Source organism: Lycium ferocissimum, chromosome 5 (assembly GCF_029784015.1).
Source record: "Lycium ferocissimum isolate CSIRO_LF1 chromosome 5, AGI_CSIRO_Lferr_CH_V1, whole genome shotgun sequence".
NCBI lineage: Eukaryota > Viridiplantae > Streptophyta > Magnoliopsida > Solanales > Solanaceae > Lycium > Lycium ferocissimum.
In genome coordinates, this window is record NC_081346.1 from 18,331,921 (window position 1) to 18,348,406 (window position 16,486).

At 35.1% G+C, this 16,486-nt stretch overlaps 1 protein-coding gene and 1 non-coding gene across 3 annotated transcripts; both read right to left on the reverse strand.

The window, feature by feature from the left end:
- Positions 1–9,362: 9,362 nt before the first annotated feature.
- TRNAL-AAG (transfer RNA leucine (anticodon AAG)) lies at positions 9,363–9,443 on the reverse strand. Its single transcript has one exon. It is a non-coding gene; the product is annotated as a tRNA-Leu (tRNA).
- A 1,611-nt stretch (positions 9,444–11,054) lies between these two features.
- Positions 11,055–14,437, reverse strand: LOC132056335 (growth-regulating factor 2-like). Of its 2 annotated transcripts, none has more exons than XM_059448480.1 (4): positions 13,740–14,437; positions 13,206–13,367; positions 12,724–13,111; positions 11,055–12,070 (listed from the first exon to the last, which is right to left on the reverse strand). In XM_059448480.1, the coding sequence occupies exons 1-4, from the start codon at positions 13,951–13,953 to the stop codon at positions 11,344–11,346; spliced, it is 1,491 nt and encodes a 496-aa protein (XP_059304463.1). In that variant the 5' UTR covers positions 13,954–14,437; the 3' UTR covers positions 11,055–11,343. The 2 variants fall into 2 exon arrangements, with proteins under 2 accessions (XP_059304463.1, XP_059304462.1); XM_059448479.1 differs by having other exon boundaries at positions 13,206–13,373; positions 13,740–14,436.
- Between the last annotated feature and the right edge of the window lie 2,049 nt (positions 14,438–16,486).

The window sequence follows — 16,486 nt, forward strand, 5'->3', positions numbered from 1 at the left end:
TATTTCATTAAATTATTATGACATCTCATGTTTTATAAAAGCTCATCACGTTCATGCTATATTTCCGCTCATGTATGCCTCATGATGATTCAAGCCATGTGGTTCGCTCGGTCGCATGCAAGAGGGCACCGAGTGCCGTGTTTCGCCCAGGCCATGGTTCGGGGCGTGACACTTACAAAGTTATACTTGATGCCAATGTGTTTAGTTTTGTTGTGATACTTAGGATCCTTTGTGTATGCAATAGCCGTTTGACTATCATAATGTAAAATTATTGATCCTTGAGAATTCTTTGCTACGCTCAAATGCTCAAAGAATCTTTTTAACCAAATAGCTTCTTGTACTGCAGATGCACAAGCCACAAACTTAGCTTCCATAGTTGAAAGTGCCGTGCAAGTTTGATTCTTACTTTTTCATGAAACAACACCACCATTAAGTAAGAAAGCATAACCAGATGTCGATTTTCTATCGTTCTGGTCACCACCCCAATCAGCATCTATGTATCCTCTCAAGTGTAAATCATTTCCACTATAACATAGTGAATAATCAACAGTTCCTTTCAGGTACCGGAAGATTCTCTTCACAGCTTTCCAATGATCTCTTCTAGGATTGGACTGATACCTGCTAACCAGACCTACGGCATAACAAATGTTCGGACGAGTACACATCATAGCGTACATCAAGCTCCCGACAGCACTAGAATATGAAACTCGAGACATGTCTTCTTTTTCTTTTTCAATCTCTGGACACATTTCAAGACTTAAAGTTTCACCTCTTGGTATAGGAGTATCCATGGGTTTTCAACTATTCATTCGGAAGCGTTCCAAAATTTTCCTTATATAAGTTTCTTGAGGTAGACTCAAAACCCTCTTGGAACGATTTCTTTAGATCTTAACACCCAATATATAGTCTGCTTCACCCATGTCTTTCATGTTGAATGACTTTGAAATCCATTACTTAAAAGTTTTCACATATTCCAAATTATTTCCGGCTAATAAAATATCATCCACGTAAGGAGAAAGAATTATAAACATTCCATTGGACCTCTTCACATAAATGCAATGGTCTTCATCGATCATGGTGAAATCATATGACATCACCTCTTTGTGAAATCTCAAATACCATTGCCTTGAAGACTTCTTTAGACCATAAATAAATCTTTTTAATTTGCAGACTTTCTTTTCTTGGCCTTTAATAATGAAACCTATAAGTTGTTCCATGTAGATTTCCACGTTTAGTTCTCCATAGAGAAAAGATGTCTTCACGTCCATTTGGTGTAACTCTAGATCCAAACGTGCAACAATAGCCAAAAGTAACCGAATTGAGGTAAACATCACAACTGGTGAAAAAGTTTCCTCATAATCTATTCCAGCTTGCTGGGTAAAACCTTTTGCGACCAATCGTGCCTTGTATCTTTCTATTGATCCGTCTACTTTACATTTAACCTTGAGAACCCATTTGTTCCCAATAGCTCTACGCCCAAAAGGAAGGTCAACCAGATCCCAGACTTTGTTGGTTCTCATGGACTCCAATTCTTCTTTCATTGCTTTTATCCATTCATCTTTTTTAGGACCAGTCAAAGCCTTAGTCACAGAATTAGGCTCATCTAATTTCGTGAGAGATAATAGGAAAACGTAATCTTCAATCTCATAAGATCGTTTGGGTACACTTTTTCTAGTACTCTTACGTTGTTGAAATTCAAATTCCTCTAAAGGATTTTGGGATTCAAAACTCCCACTTGGACCAGGAACCGATCCTTGATCTATTTGACTATCAAACATGTTCGGAGACAATGTCTAATCATCTGAACTTAACGTTTCGTAAAGAGGCTCTCTTTCTTTTATTTCCTTTTTGGGAAAATCATTTTCTAAAAATGTGATATCTCGTGATTCAATTTCAGTTATACTTCCATCTTCTAATTCACCAATGAACACATACCCTTTGGAGTGTTCTGAGTATCTTATAAAGATACATTTCTTCCCTTTTGGACTCAGTTTTCCAAACTTACCAAAATGATCTTTTACATACGGCATGACAACCCCAAGGTCATAGATCATTCGGTGTTCGGTTTATGACCACCCATAGCTCAGGGTGGAAGTAACTGATTTAGAAGGCACTTTATTTAGTAAATAGCCGCAGGTCAATAACGCATCTCCCTAGAAAGAGATAAGTAAATTTGTACCATCATTGACCTTGTCATGTCCGGTAATGTTCATTCCTCTTTCTCGCTACACCGCACGTCACGAGGTATGTAAGGAGTAGTTAGCGTCTCGCAATGCCTTTTTCATTACATAATTCTTCAAACTTGTTTTGATAAATATTACGGCCTCTATCAGTTCTTAAAGTCTTTATACTTTTATCTAATTGATTCTCTACTTCATTCATATATATTCTAAAGCATTCTAGTGCTTCAAATTTATGAGAAATCAAATAGACATAACCAAAGCGCGTGAAATCATCAATAAATGTAATGAAATACAAAGCACCAGACCTTGCCCTCACATTCATTGGACTATAGATATCATAATGGATTAATTGCAATGGGGAATCCGCTCTGTTAGCCTTCCCAAATAGTTCACGCATAATATTTCCGGCAAGACAATTTTCACAAGTTGGTATTTTAATTTTGGAGAAAGGACCTAAATGCCCTTCCTTTTCCAATATATTCATCCGGTCTTGCCCTATGCGACCTAATCTTGCATGCCATGTAACAACATCAACTTCACTGTTACTAGAATAACATGTCATTACACAACGGTCAACATAATAGTCATAAGTTGAAGGATTACTGATACGCTCAAATTACACCTATTAGTGGCATAAAGCGAACGTTGTCAAATATAGTAGCCCAAACAAGGTTGGGGTCGAATCCCACTAGGAATATGGATAGAAAAGGGTATTAATTGTATGCGATACTGGTCTGTAAAGGCTTTAATTCTATTCTGAATAGTTTGGAATAATTGTTTTGTAATATAAACTAATACTTTCACTTGAATTGTATGCGAGAGAGACTAAGGTTGTATTCCCCGTTTTGATTAGATATTATGCTTCAGGTTTCAATGTGATATACTTCTAATAGTTGTTCCAAGGATTTGCACTTGATCTCTTAAAGATTTCCTAATGTTTCCTAATAATTAAGCCGTATTTCCTCTTTATGATTTTTCCAAATACAAAAGAGTTGATATAGAAGAACTATCAATAATGTCAATTAGACTTATTCTTATTCCTAAGTTAGTCTATTAAACGAGGGTTAACGCCCCGAGTCATTGTATTCAATCTTACCAATGCCAACTCACTTTCCTAAGAAAAGTTAGAATAATGGCTTAGGCTAATGCTTGCAATCATTACCCAACACTAAAACACAAAGATTGAATAAACACCAATAACCATTATGCATATATCAATAGTAGAAACCCATTCATAAAATACCCATCATAGGGTCCACAACCTTAGAATTAAAATTAGCTACTCATATTTTTTGTTCAACAAAGAAAGCTCAAAAGATGACATAATGTACTTACAATAGTAATGAATGTGAACTAAGGATGATGTTGAGGCCTTAAATGCTCCAACAACTTCACAAAATATTTAATGATAAGAGTTAATGCTCTAAAGTGAATGAGAATATGGCTGAAAAATCTAAACTTAACTATTTATAGGACCAAAAAAAACGCCAAAGTTCTGGACAAAAACACCCTTCGCGGCATCGTTACGGACCGTAACACGTGTTACGGTTCGTCCTTTGTTCCGTCTTTTGTCAGCTTGATATTAGGTCAACCGTTACGGCTTCTTTCGACGGACCATAACATAGGTTACGATCCGTATCTTCCAGCGAATCTCGCCTTCCAGTCTTTAGCGGCCAATGCATTACGCCCCGTAACTTGCATTACGGACCGTCCTTCTGGTCGTACTATTGACAATCCTTCAGCATATTACTGGAATTTCCCTACTGATTACAGTCCACGTTATGGCCCGTAACATGAGTTACGGACCGTCCTTTTGAGTCGTAACGTTGATAATCCGTCAGCATGTTTCTGGAATTTCCTTTCAGGTTACGGATCACGTTACAGTCCGTAACACGAGTTATGGACCATTCTTTAGCTCCAAGTTGTCCGTTTTTCAGAGATATTCTTCATTTTCGTTCCTTCGTCAACCAACCCTACAAAACATCAAAATAACATAAAAAATAATATAAAAACACTTAAAAACAAGTAAAACTTCTAGTAAAAAGACATCAAATGTGCCGAAATTTCACGGCACATCAATTACAATCTAAAACAATAAACCCATCATAACGAAGTCCAAAATCATAAAAAACATTGTCTTGAGTAATTCTAACACCATTGCGACTAAACTTTAAATCGAAACTTAGATCTAGAAGAACAGACACAGATACTAAGTTACGTCAGATCTCTGGAGCATATAGGACGCATGCAACATCAAAGTTCGGCCACCACGCAAGTACATTTTGCAAGTGCCTATCCCTTTGACTTCAAGCTTTACATTATTTCCTACATATATCCACCTTGATCCAGGTGAGACTCGACGAAACTCCACAAACGTTTCTCGATCACGACTCACATGGTCGGTGGCCCCTGAGTCTACAATCTACACAGGGTAAGATTCAATTAGTAAAAAAGTGCTAGAAACATATGTAGCACTTAGAGATGCGTTTTGAAATGCTACACTTTTCGGCTCGGGACACTCATGAGCAAACTGCCCTGGAACATGGCAGTTATAGCATTTCATCTTACTCTTGTCTTTCTTCTTGAAAAACCGTTTTTCCTTCTTGGGATTTGGCTTGTTCCTTTTCTTGAAGGGTCTTTCTCCAGTCTCCTTACCCTTTCCTTCATTTTTCCAATTTTTCTTACGTTTGAATCCTGAAGACTTTATGCCACTGGATTCTGCCACGTAGGCATTAGATACAGTTTTAGCAGCACCAAGCCGCTTGTCTTCAAGCTCGACATGGCGGGCAACATCAGAAAAGGTTTTGATGCTATCATTATGGGTTAAGTTAACCTTCAATGTTCCCGACTATTGGGAAGAGACCGAATCACTGCCTGAACCTGCTACTCATCAGAGAGAACATGGCCAACACTTTTGAGTTGAGCAATCATGTTAGACATCACCCTAAGGTGTTGCTTGACATTGTGATCGTGACGCTTCTTGTGAGTGTCAAATTTGATAGTCAGCTGTCTAAGGCGGGTCATAGTGGTACCCCTATAAGTCTCTCGTAAGTGTGCCCACATAGCATGAGCAGTAGGGTATTCTTCACATTTTTGAATGAGATCATCAACAACAGTACTCACAATAATTCCATGTGCAGTAGAATCTTTCTTTTCCCACGCATTGTAAGTTTCCAGATCTCTTCTGTGTTGGGCAGTGTTACCCACTTTTGGGCGAACCAAAACATGGTTAATACCTTCCAGAGCATCTTGCTCTTCTAGTACATATCACATTTTATGACTCTAGATGTCGTGATTCTCACCATTCAGTTTTTCACCTTTGTTTAAATCAACAATGATGCTCTTAGATGCCATATTCGTTGATTGAGAAAATTAAGCAAGTTTATACTCATCAATATTTACTTTAACAAATTTATGCATGTGATATTCACACTCAAGCAAATTAATTTCCATAAATGACTTCACATTTAGTGTAAAATTGAAAGGTCACAAAGTTTCCGATCATCATCTACAATCTAAACGTTTAATAAAAAATGGAAAAAATAAATCTTAGCGTGAATTTTATTCAATAACTTTCAATTAAGTCTCAACCCATTTAAAATAAATAAATAAATGGGATATAAAAAAAAAGTTAAACAACATAATTCCATATATTGGAAAGAAATTCACAATGCAAGTTACAAGTTCATAATCTCCCACTCGACTTCAAGTTCTCGCACAGACACCTCAAAAGGTTGACTTGGAAAGAAATCGTGACACTCGGAGGGAATCTACTAAAATTGCTAAAACTTCTCAATCCGAGATTTCAATAAAACTAGCCAGTTCTTCTCATTTCAACCGAAAAAGTTCAATATATTCAGGCACTGAAGTATTAGGAGACATCTTAAAAGCTTTACACTCTTTGAATTTCTTCTCTCCTTCCCTTCGTATAACCCTTTGATCCCTTAGCAGATTTTGCGTCGCCCTCGGAACCTTATTCCTTATGACTTCACGTCCACGAAAATGTGTCCTACAATGACGTACTCTTCTACATTATCTCCTTGCTCGATTTCGGGAACTTCCACTTGGAGTACTTCAAGCTTGTCCCTGTCCAGCCATGTTTGAAATGGGAACAATGAAACAATAAGAATGGACATACCATTAAATATGACAACACATGCCACATTACTCGTAGAAGAAAAGAATACGTTTAAGGATCATATACCAATATAATGGCGTGGCTTTTAGGAGGTTATAAAAAAAATTACTTTTTATTTTATTTTACTTAACATAACTTCAACACTTTATAGCTCACTCGTTTTAAATCTGTTTTTAATGGGTAATATATCAACGGAAAGCTTGTAACGAGTAGATTCTAAAAATATATGTCACACATTGTAAATCTTAACACGCAATTTTCAGAAATTAAATTACAGAATGCAGTTTTTCAAAAAAAACTGTCACAATTTTCGGCTTATCTTCAAAACATCATAACTTACTCGTTTTAAATCCGTTTTTAATGGGTAATATATCAACGGAAAGCTCTAAACAAGTAAATTTTGAATGTATAAGATTCATGCCAAAAATTTAATAGATGTAAACATCATGATAGAAAAATTACAGAATCGGTCTCATTTGGGTTATTCATTGTCAAGTTGTTATTCTTGAATCAAGTGCAAACAGACAACTCTATATATGCCTTTACCATACATCAAAGTCGTACTTTGGTTACATTTCAAAAATTCATAAATCCAAACATAAGAATTGCATTGTAAAGTGCCATTACCATGGGAACCTTAAACTTCCTCCTTCTTCTTCTTTTTTTTTTTTTTTTTTTTTTTTTTTTTGGTAAAAAGAATGATGATTCAATTATTGTAAAGATATGCCCATTCATGGACTAGTAGTAATACTTTACTTTCTCTTCACATTAGTATAAAACAAAGAGATTGAACCTTATAGAAACGTTATACTCTCCAAATTCTTTTACGGCATAGTCTTATCTGGTCACATAATTACCAAGCCATGATATCTAACTAATGAAAAAAATCATAGTTATTAGCAAGTGGCATCATAATTCATGATTGTAGCAAATTTTGCACAAAAGTTCATGGTAAAAACATATATCTATTTAGTGGCAGACATAACTACGTAGCAAATTACGTACTCTCTTTGAATCAAAGCAGAATCCCTTGCGTATTCAATTAAAGCCGATTAATTAAAGTTCCCCAACAATTTTTCCTTTTACTATAAGTATCAACGAAGAGAACCCATCTAATCAGGAAACACCATAAGGGTAAGGATAGTATTTGCACAAATTGCGAACATCCAGTTCGTTCAAACTCTCTGTTAATCAATGGTGTAAGAAAACTGACACTTAGTAAATTTCAATTGCGTGTTCATATTAACAGAACGCACTTCGACCTGGCTTTGATACCATCGATAGAAATTAGTAACAGGAACCAGCGGAAAATTCATAGAATCTTTGTTGAAGAATTGCTTCAAGCTAATTCTACTTCATTAGAAAATAGAACACAAATATCCACAAACTAAATGCCCCTTTGTTTTGTGTATGTATTCTTTTCTTAGAACACCAGATGAATTTTTTTCTCTCCCTCTAACTAAGAAGAAAGCGTCCTGGTTTCTTTTAAATCAAAAGAAGGAGAAGTGGTTACTTAGGAAGAAACCGTTCCCACAATTCCACGTTGTTAACGTTTAGAGTAGTGGTAACCTCTTTGTAGGAAACTACTCATTATTATCCTACTAACCGAGTCGGGTCAGCCCAACATTGAGTGACCCGCAACGCTGCCCATTATCCAACAGCTACTATTAGCCCAGAGGTAAATTCAAAATTTATGAGTTCTGAATTCTACAAGTTACTGAGTTTTGAGTAAATTATATATATATATATATATATATATATATATATATATATATTTTGTCTAAGCCATAACTAAAACTCTAACTTTGCCCCTGACTTCCACCAGGTTGGGTGGCCTATATTCTCCCTGCTATCAATTAGAGTCAACCGTTGATTCACAAGTAACAACCTCCTAAGGAGGATACATAAGAGCAATTAACTCTAAGTAAGCGTTTGGACATGCAATTTCATCTCATGAGATGAAATCTCAAATCATCCAAAAAGGCGTGATTTGGGATTTGAAATCATGATTTCAAAAAATATAAATGGAAAATTTGACCCATACGTTTATATTTTGTAACAAAAGACCGATAAGTTGGTAGATATATTTACCAATCATATTTACCAACCATAAGTTGGTAGATATATTATTCGTACCATGTGGGAGGATTATATTAAAGAGTAGTGACATTACTATTCATGTTAAATTTTTCTTTTTATTGAACTAAGTTTGATCAATTGATGTTGTATTTTTTAGAAAGGCCTTGTAGTAGCGTATTAATTTTATTATGAACTATGATTTACTCATTTGGTAAAATTGTATAAGAATTAAAAAAAAATTGATGGTTTTCACAACTTGTGGATTTTTATGTTTATAAAAAAAACTGCAACTTAGAAATCCAAACGGCTCCTAAGCAATAGTCGCGAGAAAAAGGTGAAGTTTAGACGTGAGTATGTGGAGTTAAAGTTGAAAACAATTTCTGAAAGTTATATGTCGTGGGTATTGAGCATGAATTTTGCTTGGAAAAAGATTCGAGTGAAAACCATTAGCTAACCTGAAATACTTCTCATGAGTTTTTCAGAACTAGATAATGAGACTACATTATTTGCAAATGATGTTATAGCCAAATAGTGATCTTGTCAAAAGCAAGGCAAGTAACTTTTTGTAACAGATTAAAATACATTGATCGTGTAAAAAGTTGATTGTGTGTCGGTCAATATAAGCTAAATCATAAATCAGACTTACCGAAAGGCGAGACATCTAGAGCCATCCTCCTAGGACGGCGTTAAACAGCAATGGCTTGGTTGTTTCCTCCTTGACCACTGCTGACATGAACGTCCACTGATGTATCTTTGTTATCCCCCGTGGCTTGAGCTACCAGCCTAGACGCTGGCCTTCTAACAGTGCATGCAGATGGAAAGAAAACAGAGCAAGGTGCAGTTACCCTGTAGTTAGTCCTGGAAGTCGGCAAAACCGATCAAACCGAAATCGAAGGAAATGATACTACAAACTTTAAAGAATATGTTCATAATTTAAAGTAGAAAAAATACAAAATGTTAAATGTTGAGAGTGGGATTTGAACCCACGCCCTTTCGGACCAGAACCTTAATCTGGCGCCTTAGACCAACTCGGCCATCTCAACTTATTTGATAGCACCCATCCTTTTACAAAACCTTCCCTTTTTTCTCCTCCACCCATAAGTGCTCTGCGATTCGTATTTTCTAGAGCTAACTTAACCATTCTTGAACCCGTTTTGATAATAGATTAGTTTATCTTCAAAAAATAAAATCTTACTATGAAAGATCTTACAGATTATACAATTAATACTACTATAACATGCTTTTTTATTATACGGAAAAAAAATCACACATTGCATTCAAAAATTTTAGGCCCCGTTTGGACATGATTTCATCTCATGAGATGAAATCACGAGATGAAATCATGTTTGGACATGCAATTTGGATTTCTTAAGTTGCAATTTTTTTTTTATAAACATAAAACCCACACAAGTTGTGAAAACCATCAAAATTTTTCCAATTCTTATAGAATCTTACCAAATGAGTAAATCATAGTTCATAATAAAATTAATATGCTACTAGAAGGCTTTTCTGAAAAATACAACATCAATTAATCAAACTTTAGTTCAATAGAAAGGAAAATTTAACATGAATAGTAATGTAACTACTTTTTAATATAATCCTTCCACATGGTACAAACAATCTCTTCACGCCGAGCATGCATTTTCCGGTTGGTAAACATGATTGGTAAATATATCTAACAACTTATGAGTCTTTTTTTACAAAATATAAACGTATGGGTCAAATTTTACATTTATATTTTTTGAAATCATGATTTCAAATCCCAAATCATGCCTTTTTGGATTGTTTGGGATTTCATCTCATGAGATGAAATCGCATGTCCAGACGCCTACTTAGTCAATATCACTTTCTTCTGCCTCATTAAAAGCATTATGGAGCAGAGGGAGTACGAACTAGCTTCTATTGTTGCCTCTAGGTATATTCGTCAAAATTCACAAACTAGCTTTCTTCTGCCTCATTAATATTCGTCAAATTCACAAACAGCTTTTATTGGAGTACGTCAAATTCACAAACTAGCTTTTATTGTTGCCTTTAGGTATATTCGTCCAAATTCACAAACTAGCTTTTATTGTTGCCTCTAGGTATATTCGTCAAAATTCACAAGAACTCTTTAGAACTGCTTGATTCCTTGCATGCTTAATGAGATATTCACTTTCTTTAATGTTTTCTGCAACCATGTGTGAATTTATCGTCTAAAAATTCGGGTTGAACGAATGAATATAAAGAAGTGCAATGAGATTCCGTGGAAAGTGAAGACAAAACTAAAAGCCGCTGGTTGTGATACCACTCTCCAATATCTCCCAGGAGTATATGAAACTCGTCCACATTTTATCTGATTCGAAGAGAGCCACAATATTATAAAGAGGGAAGGGGCCTAATTTTTTCAAAAGCAGTAGCTAATAAGGGTATCGTTGTATGTATCAAGTCAAACTGAGATATTTTTCGGCCAGAAGGGGCACATTCCTAAAGAACTAGCCAGCTCAAGAAAAGATACAGGCAAGCAGGGTCATTATGCCTTTCCATCAAAAAGAAAAAGAACTAGTATGTCCTCAATTATTTTTACAAGCTCAAATTCCATTTCATCATCAAGTTGTGTTGCAAACTATACTGGTAGGTAATACTTAAGACTCCCAGGTGCCCATAATGACAGTTCATTTCCATGGTTAACCGAAGATCAGATCATTCTAATTCACTTTTTAAGTGTCAAGACGCCCAATACTTCAGGAACATAAACAAGGCAGAAAAACTGTACAATTCAACACACACCCAAAAGTCTATATTCCCTAAGCAACTTGTCCGATAGTTTAATAGTATAAAAGTTCTTTGATCTTGTGTTTGGGAATTGAGATTTGCCTGAAAATCAACCTTAGCCAGTCGCTTTGTAAACTTCTGGCGTCATTTGATAAAAAGCAAGAAAAGTAAAGCAAAAAAAGGAAGGAAGAGTCATTCTGGAATTCTAAGCCACTGGAATGGAACCGTCTCAGACGTATTAGTCGGAGCAGCAAGAATTGGGCTGTTGCAAACACTGCTATCAGAGTGAGAAAACAATGTCTTTTGAAGAACCCCAGAAGGCGATGAAACAGTCGTCGCTGCTGGGCTGATTGAATCACCGTTGCTAGTGTATGAAGAGCTGGGGTGTAAAACTTCAGCCAATGGTCCTCCGGATGCAAAAGGGACCCAACTGTTCTCCCAAGACTTGTGTTGATTAGCATTCATAAATCTACTATCCAATCCCATATCCTCATCAAGGGCATCACCAGCAGCCATAGCAATAGACAGAGTAAGCGATGAGGGGGAGATGTTCCCTTGCGGTGGCCACAACGAAGCCTCCATATTCTCATTGTTACCATTGTTGTGGACGCTATCATTAGACCATGCATTAATCAAGTCCCTGGGAGCCTCCTTCGCAGATTGCTTACCCATAGAAACTAATTCAGGATTTATCATGAAATTGAACTCACCATTGTGCTTGACACTCACATCTTCAGCTCTTTCCATATCACTACACGCCAGTAAATTTAAAGCCTCTTCCCTGTAACCATGCTGCAAATCTGGGTGAATCATTGCATCTGCTGAGTAACCTGCGCTTGAGTCCATCAAATGCTGCCACTGCTGTCTAGCATCATCAGCCTTTGCTACCAATTCGCCTTCCATCATCCAGCCTGAATTTCTTTAACCATAGAAAACACAAAACAATAACAGATATATTGGAATTGTTTTCCAAAAGTAGATAAAGATTATACATATAAAAAAATTAAAAAAAAAAGGAAAAGATGGGACTTAAGCTCAAAGGCGGCTCAATAGAATTGGTAGCCTAAAACTAACTTTACTACGAAGGCCTTAAGCTTATTTAATAAAAATTAATAAACATATATTCGATTGAAGTTTATTTTTTAGACTCTTGAGATGAAAAGCTGTTACTTTTTCTTATAATCAAGTTCTTACGGTATTTCTTTTTCATTTGACAATGTAACCAGTTCATTTAACCAACCAACTTATAGTTCCAATCTAGAACATTTTTCATGTTCTAAATAATTAGCTAAAGTTTATCTATAAGAGGCTTTGAAACTTGAAAGGATACATATATCATAAAAAGAAAGAGTTGAAACAAAATTGATTCAAATAATTGTAGAAGAAGCAAATAACTACTGATTCAATTATCTATTTCTTTCATCAACCTTTGGTTCATGGTAGGATCAATTTTTTGGGGCCTAACGCTTATGCTTTAGTGCTTGGGATTAAGCCTTAAACTCAACCAATTGCAGGGAGAAAGAAAATGTTTAACATTCATAACTAAGAGTAAATCGGCAGCTAAAAGAGAACCTGTATAGTTCGTTGAGAAAGGGATCAGTGGAAATATTTTCCTCCATCTTATCATGGAAAAACAGGGGACCCTGGATTTGCTGACAGGTAGATCTAACAGGTTGCTTCGTTAAAGGTTTGTTGCTTTGACCAACAGGTGTGGGTATTGGAACAACCACAGGAGTAGATTCAAGAGGAGCAGGTTGAAGGCGTTTCTTCTTATTGTTAACATCCCCATGAACTTCCACATGCTTTCTTGAACGGGCTGGACGACCTCTATGCATATGGCGCTCACAGTACTTCTGATTAGGTGCTACATCTCTTGAGCATCTCCATTTCTTTCCATCAGTTCTTTTGCACCTTCCTGGCTCTAGATCCCTTATATTTGTGTATCTCTGGCCTTGTACCGCTGCCCAGAAAATCAAGAGAACTCAAATGTAACTTAAATGACAAAAAAAGAAGAAAAAAATTGATTGGACAAGAGGGGAAAAAAGGGTTGTTACAGGTAGTGTGAGAAGCACTGTGAAGAGCTCCAGAAGAATTTGTGCAAATTGATAAGAGAAGATCTTGAGGCACAGATATAGCTGAGACAATGTACTTGTAGATTATATTTTGCATCTCCAGTTCTTTCCACTGAGCCCATGTAAAAGGGTACCCCATAACTCCTGCAGCTTTACAAACACAGAAAACATACATTTATTATTCTCTAAAGTTCAGACACTTCTTTTTCCATCTGTGTTCTTTTAGGTAGCAGCAACAACAGCAATATTATTAAATTCAGATCTTTCTTTTTTCAATAGCACAGAGAAAAAGGAACAAGGGTTGAAAAGGAAACATCAAGAACAAAAGTTAGTACTGTATTTAGGACTAAGGTCAAGGGGACCAAGAAAATTCAGATCTTTCTTTTTCAAATTGCACAGAGAAAGAGGAACAACGGTTGAAAAGGAAACATCAAGAACAAAAGAAAGTACTTTAATTTAGGACTAAGGTCAAGTGGGGGAACAAAGGAAAAAAATAAAGGAAAAAAGGCCTTTTACCTGGGGAGTTGGTAGAAATATCAAAAGGCTGTAAAGTCCTTACAACACTTGCATCACCAGTAGCTGGACGAACAACAGCATCAGAGTATAAATTATAAGAAAGCATTTTGTTAGCTTTGTTGTGGTTAGGAGTTGGCCCACTTTCAGCACCACCACCACCATTATCATCACCATCAGAGGATGGACGGTCAGGATCTTGATGATGACCCATCATGATCTTGGAAGGGAATGATTCAGTATTCTGCAGTTGGAAACTATTACAAATAGTATCAAGTTTTATAGTTGCAATTTTTCAACCATCTAGGGTTGATGTTCCCTTGTCCAAAAGGCTAAAGCCATTAATACAAACACCTAAAAATGGAAAAAGAAAAAACTCTCTGAAAGTCACTGTCTTTCCTTGTCAATGACTAGCAAAAAGGCAAATAGAAAAAGAGATACAAGACTAAACCCTGTTAGGAAACTCTTCACTTTACTCTCACCGTCTTTGTTTTCAAACTGTTCTAGTTATTGTGGTGCAGATAAATGTTTAAAATATGAGTTATTAGAAATTTTTTAGTACTATGGGTTGCGAGAAAAAGGGGAATTTTTTAGAGATATTTCAGTTTTTTTTTTTTTTTTTGCCGCCATTATTGGCCTTTGGTTTGCTTCCAGGCTTCCAACATTCCCACCGTTGTGTAGACAGAAAAGTAGAAGCAACTAACACAAACGTTTCTCTCTCTCTCTCTCTCTCTCTCTCTCTCATAATTGCAATATTTATCGTTTTCTGCGAGAAAAAGTTTCACCATCGTACTACACTTTTTTTCTATTATTTTATTCAGCTAATAAAAATACATCACTCTTTGGTACGGGGTTTCGTTATCACACCTTATGGAGTAACTTGAACCAGAATTGTCCTATGTGATACTACTTACTATTTTCATTAAATAATGGAATTTAAGAATTAATTTTTAGACTATGTATCCGACCAAGTGAAACTATACTGGATATGTTATTATTGTTGTTGGTATATTTATCCGGTTAAGATATAGAATAATCCATATGAAACTTTATAGATAGACAGGATTATAGAACATGAGAATAGTTTCCAGAATACAAAATGTATTTGCCGCAAGTAACATTAAGTAGGCGTTTGACCGTAGAAACCAATTTTTACTCACTTTTTTTGGAATTTTAGAGTTGGAATTAGAAATATGTTGGCCATAGTTTTTGCAAATAATATTTTTTTGTTGAAATGTAGTATTTGTTTTGGTTGTGAAAAAAGTGAAAAACTTGAAAATAATTTTTTCTTGTTTTTCAAATTCCAAATATAACTTCAAGCTGTATTTGCAATTTTCATAGCCAAACACTAATTTTTTTTAAAAATGAAAAAAAAAATAAGGAAAAAATGAATAATTCTTATGGCAGAATGGGTCCTAAAATACTTAATACTCATTTGGCCATGAGAACTTTACACTTTCTTCCGGAAAATTATTTGACATATATCACTTGTACAAATTGAAATGTTCTTTTTTTTGGCAAATTAATGTTTGATTTACAATTTTCTTCGTTACTGTAATTTTGATTTGAGTATAGAGAATTTGAATTTGACAAATTTGTTTGAGGAGTACTTCATATGTTTACTCACAAATTTTCAAAAAAGGAAAAAAAGTGTAATATATTATCAAATAAAAAAGTTTTAAAATACTAAGTAGGAGTACCAAATAAGAATTCTCAGTCCAATATACTAGTTCATGCACAGTGTCGTTTGTCGTTTCTTAATAATATCATCTTGGACAATGCAGTAAAATTGACTTGCTTCTCTTTCTAAATGCTGTGGCTTTAGGCTCGGTGGCGGTGCCAAAGATTGGCTCACGTCGTGCAAGTCAAGTGCTGCAAAAGAGCGTGTGTTTTGTAGACGAGTATGATTAAAACCAGATGTGACAATTCACTTGTCCTTGAGATGAGACCAACGGAGAATAATGAGCCGTTTGGATGGACATGTAATTTAGATTTTTTAACTTGTCATTTTTTTTATAAACATAAAATCAGGTTATCTCCGTTGGTCTAATCTCAAGGACAGGTTTATGTTTATAAAAAAAAATTACAAATTAAAAAATTTAAATTACATGTTCAAACATAATTTTATCTTATATATGTCCAAACGGCTCCTAAAAATGCAAATATACTCGTAAAATGAAGAATACACCTTTCGTTTCAATTAATGAAGTATTTAGCTAGACAAAAATTTAAAAAAGATTTTTTTAAAGATTTTAATATGAGACATTATAAATAATTTTATAGTTGTTATTATTCACTCGATTTCAATCTTACTTTCCGTTTTACTCCATTTTAAAAATATCTCTTTCTGTTTTTTGACAACTCTTTAATTCCAACTTTTCACATGATATATCTAAGCTCCCGTTTGGCATAGATTTTAAGAGCATATTTTGAAGATTTGTTTTTAAATTTTTGTTTGGCCATAAAATTTTGACAGACTTTGAAAACAAATCTTCAAATTCCCAAATTCTAGCTCAAACATGTTTTTGGGCTATTTATGTTTTGGCATTTTCAAAACTTTTAAAAACTATCCCAAACTTTTGTATTTTACAAAATAACCTATCTATTTATGGCCAACTAATTCTATCTACTATGTTCCTCCATTAAAGTCATATCTACTATGTTTTCACAATTAAAACAGGTCTTTTCTATAAAGGGAAGATTGTTCGTACAATGTGGGAAGATTATATTAAAGAATAGCTAGTTACTAC

Bases quoted from the DNA above. Each gene is read 5' to 3' on its own strand.
- LOC132056335 (XM_059448479.1), bottom strand. From the start codon at position 13,953: ATGATGGGTCATCATCAAGATCCTGACCGTCCATCCTCTGATGGTGAT. The intron at 13,374-13,739 runs GTAAAAGGCCTT...GTGTTTGTAAAG, and splicing joins TATTTCTACCAACTCCCCAG to CTGCAGGAGTTATGGGGTAC. The intron at 12,071-12,723 runs GTTCTCTTTTAG...CTATGGTTAAAG, and splicing joins TTTCTCAACGAACTATACAG to AAATTCAGGCTGGATGATGG.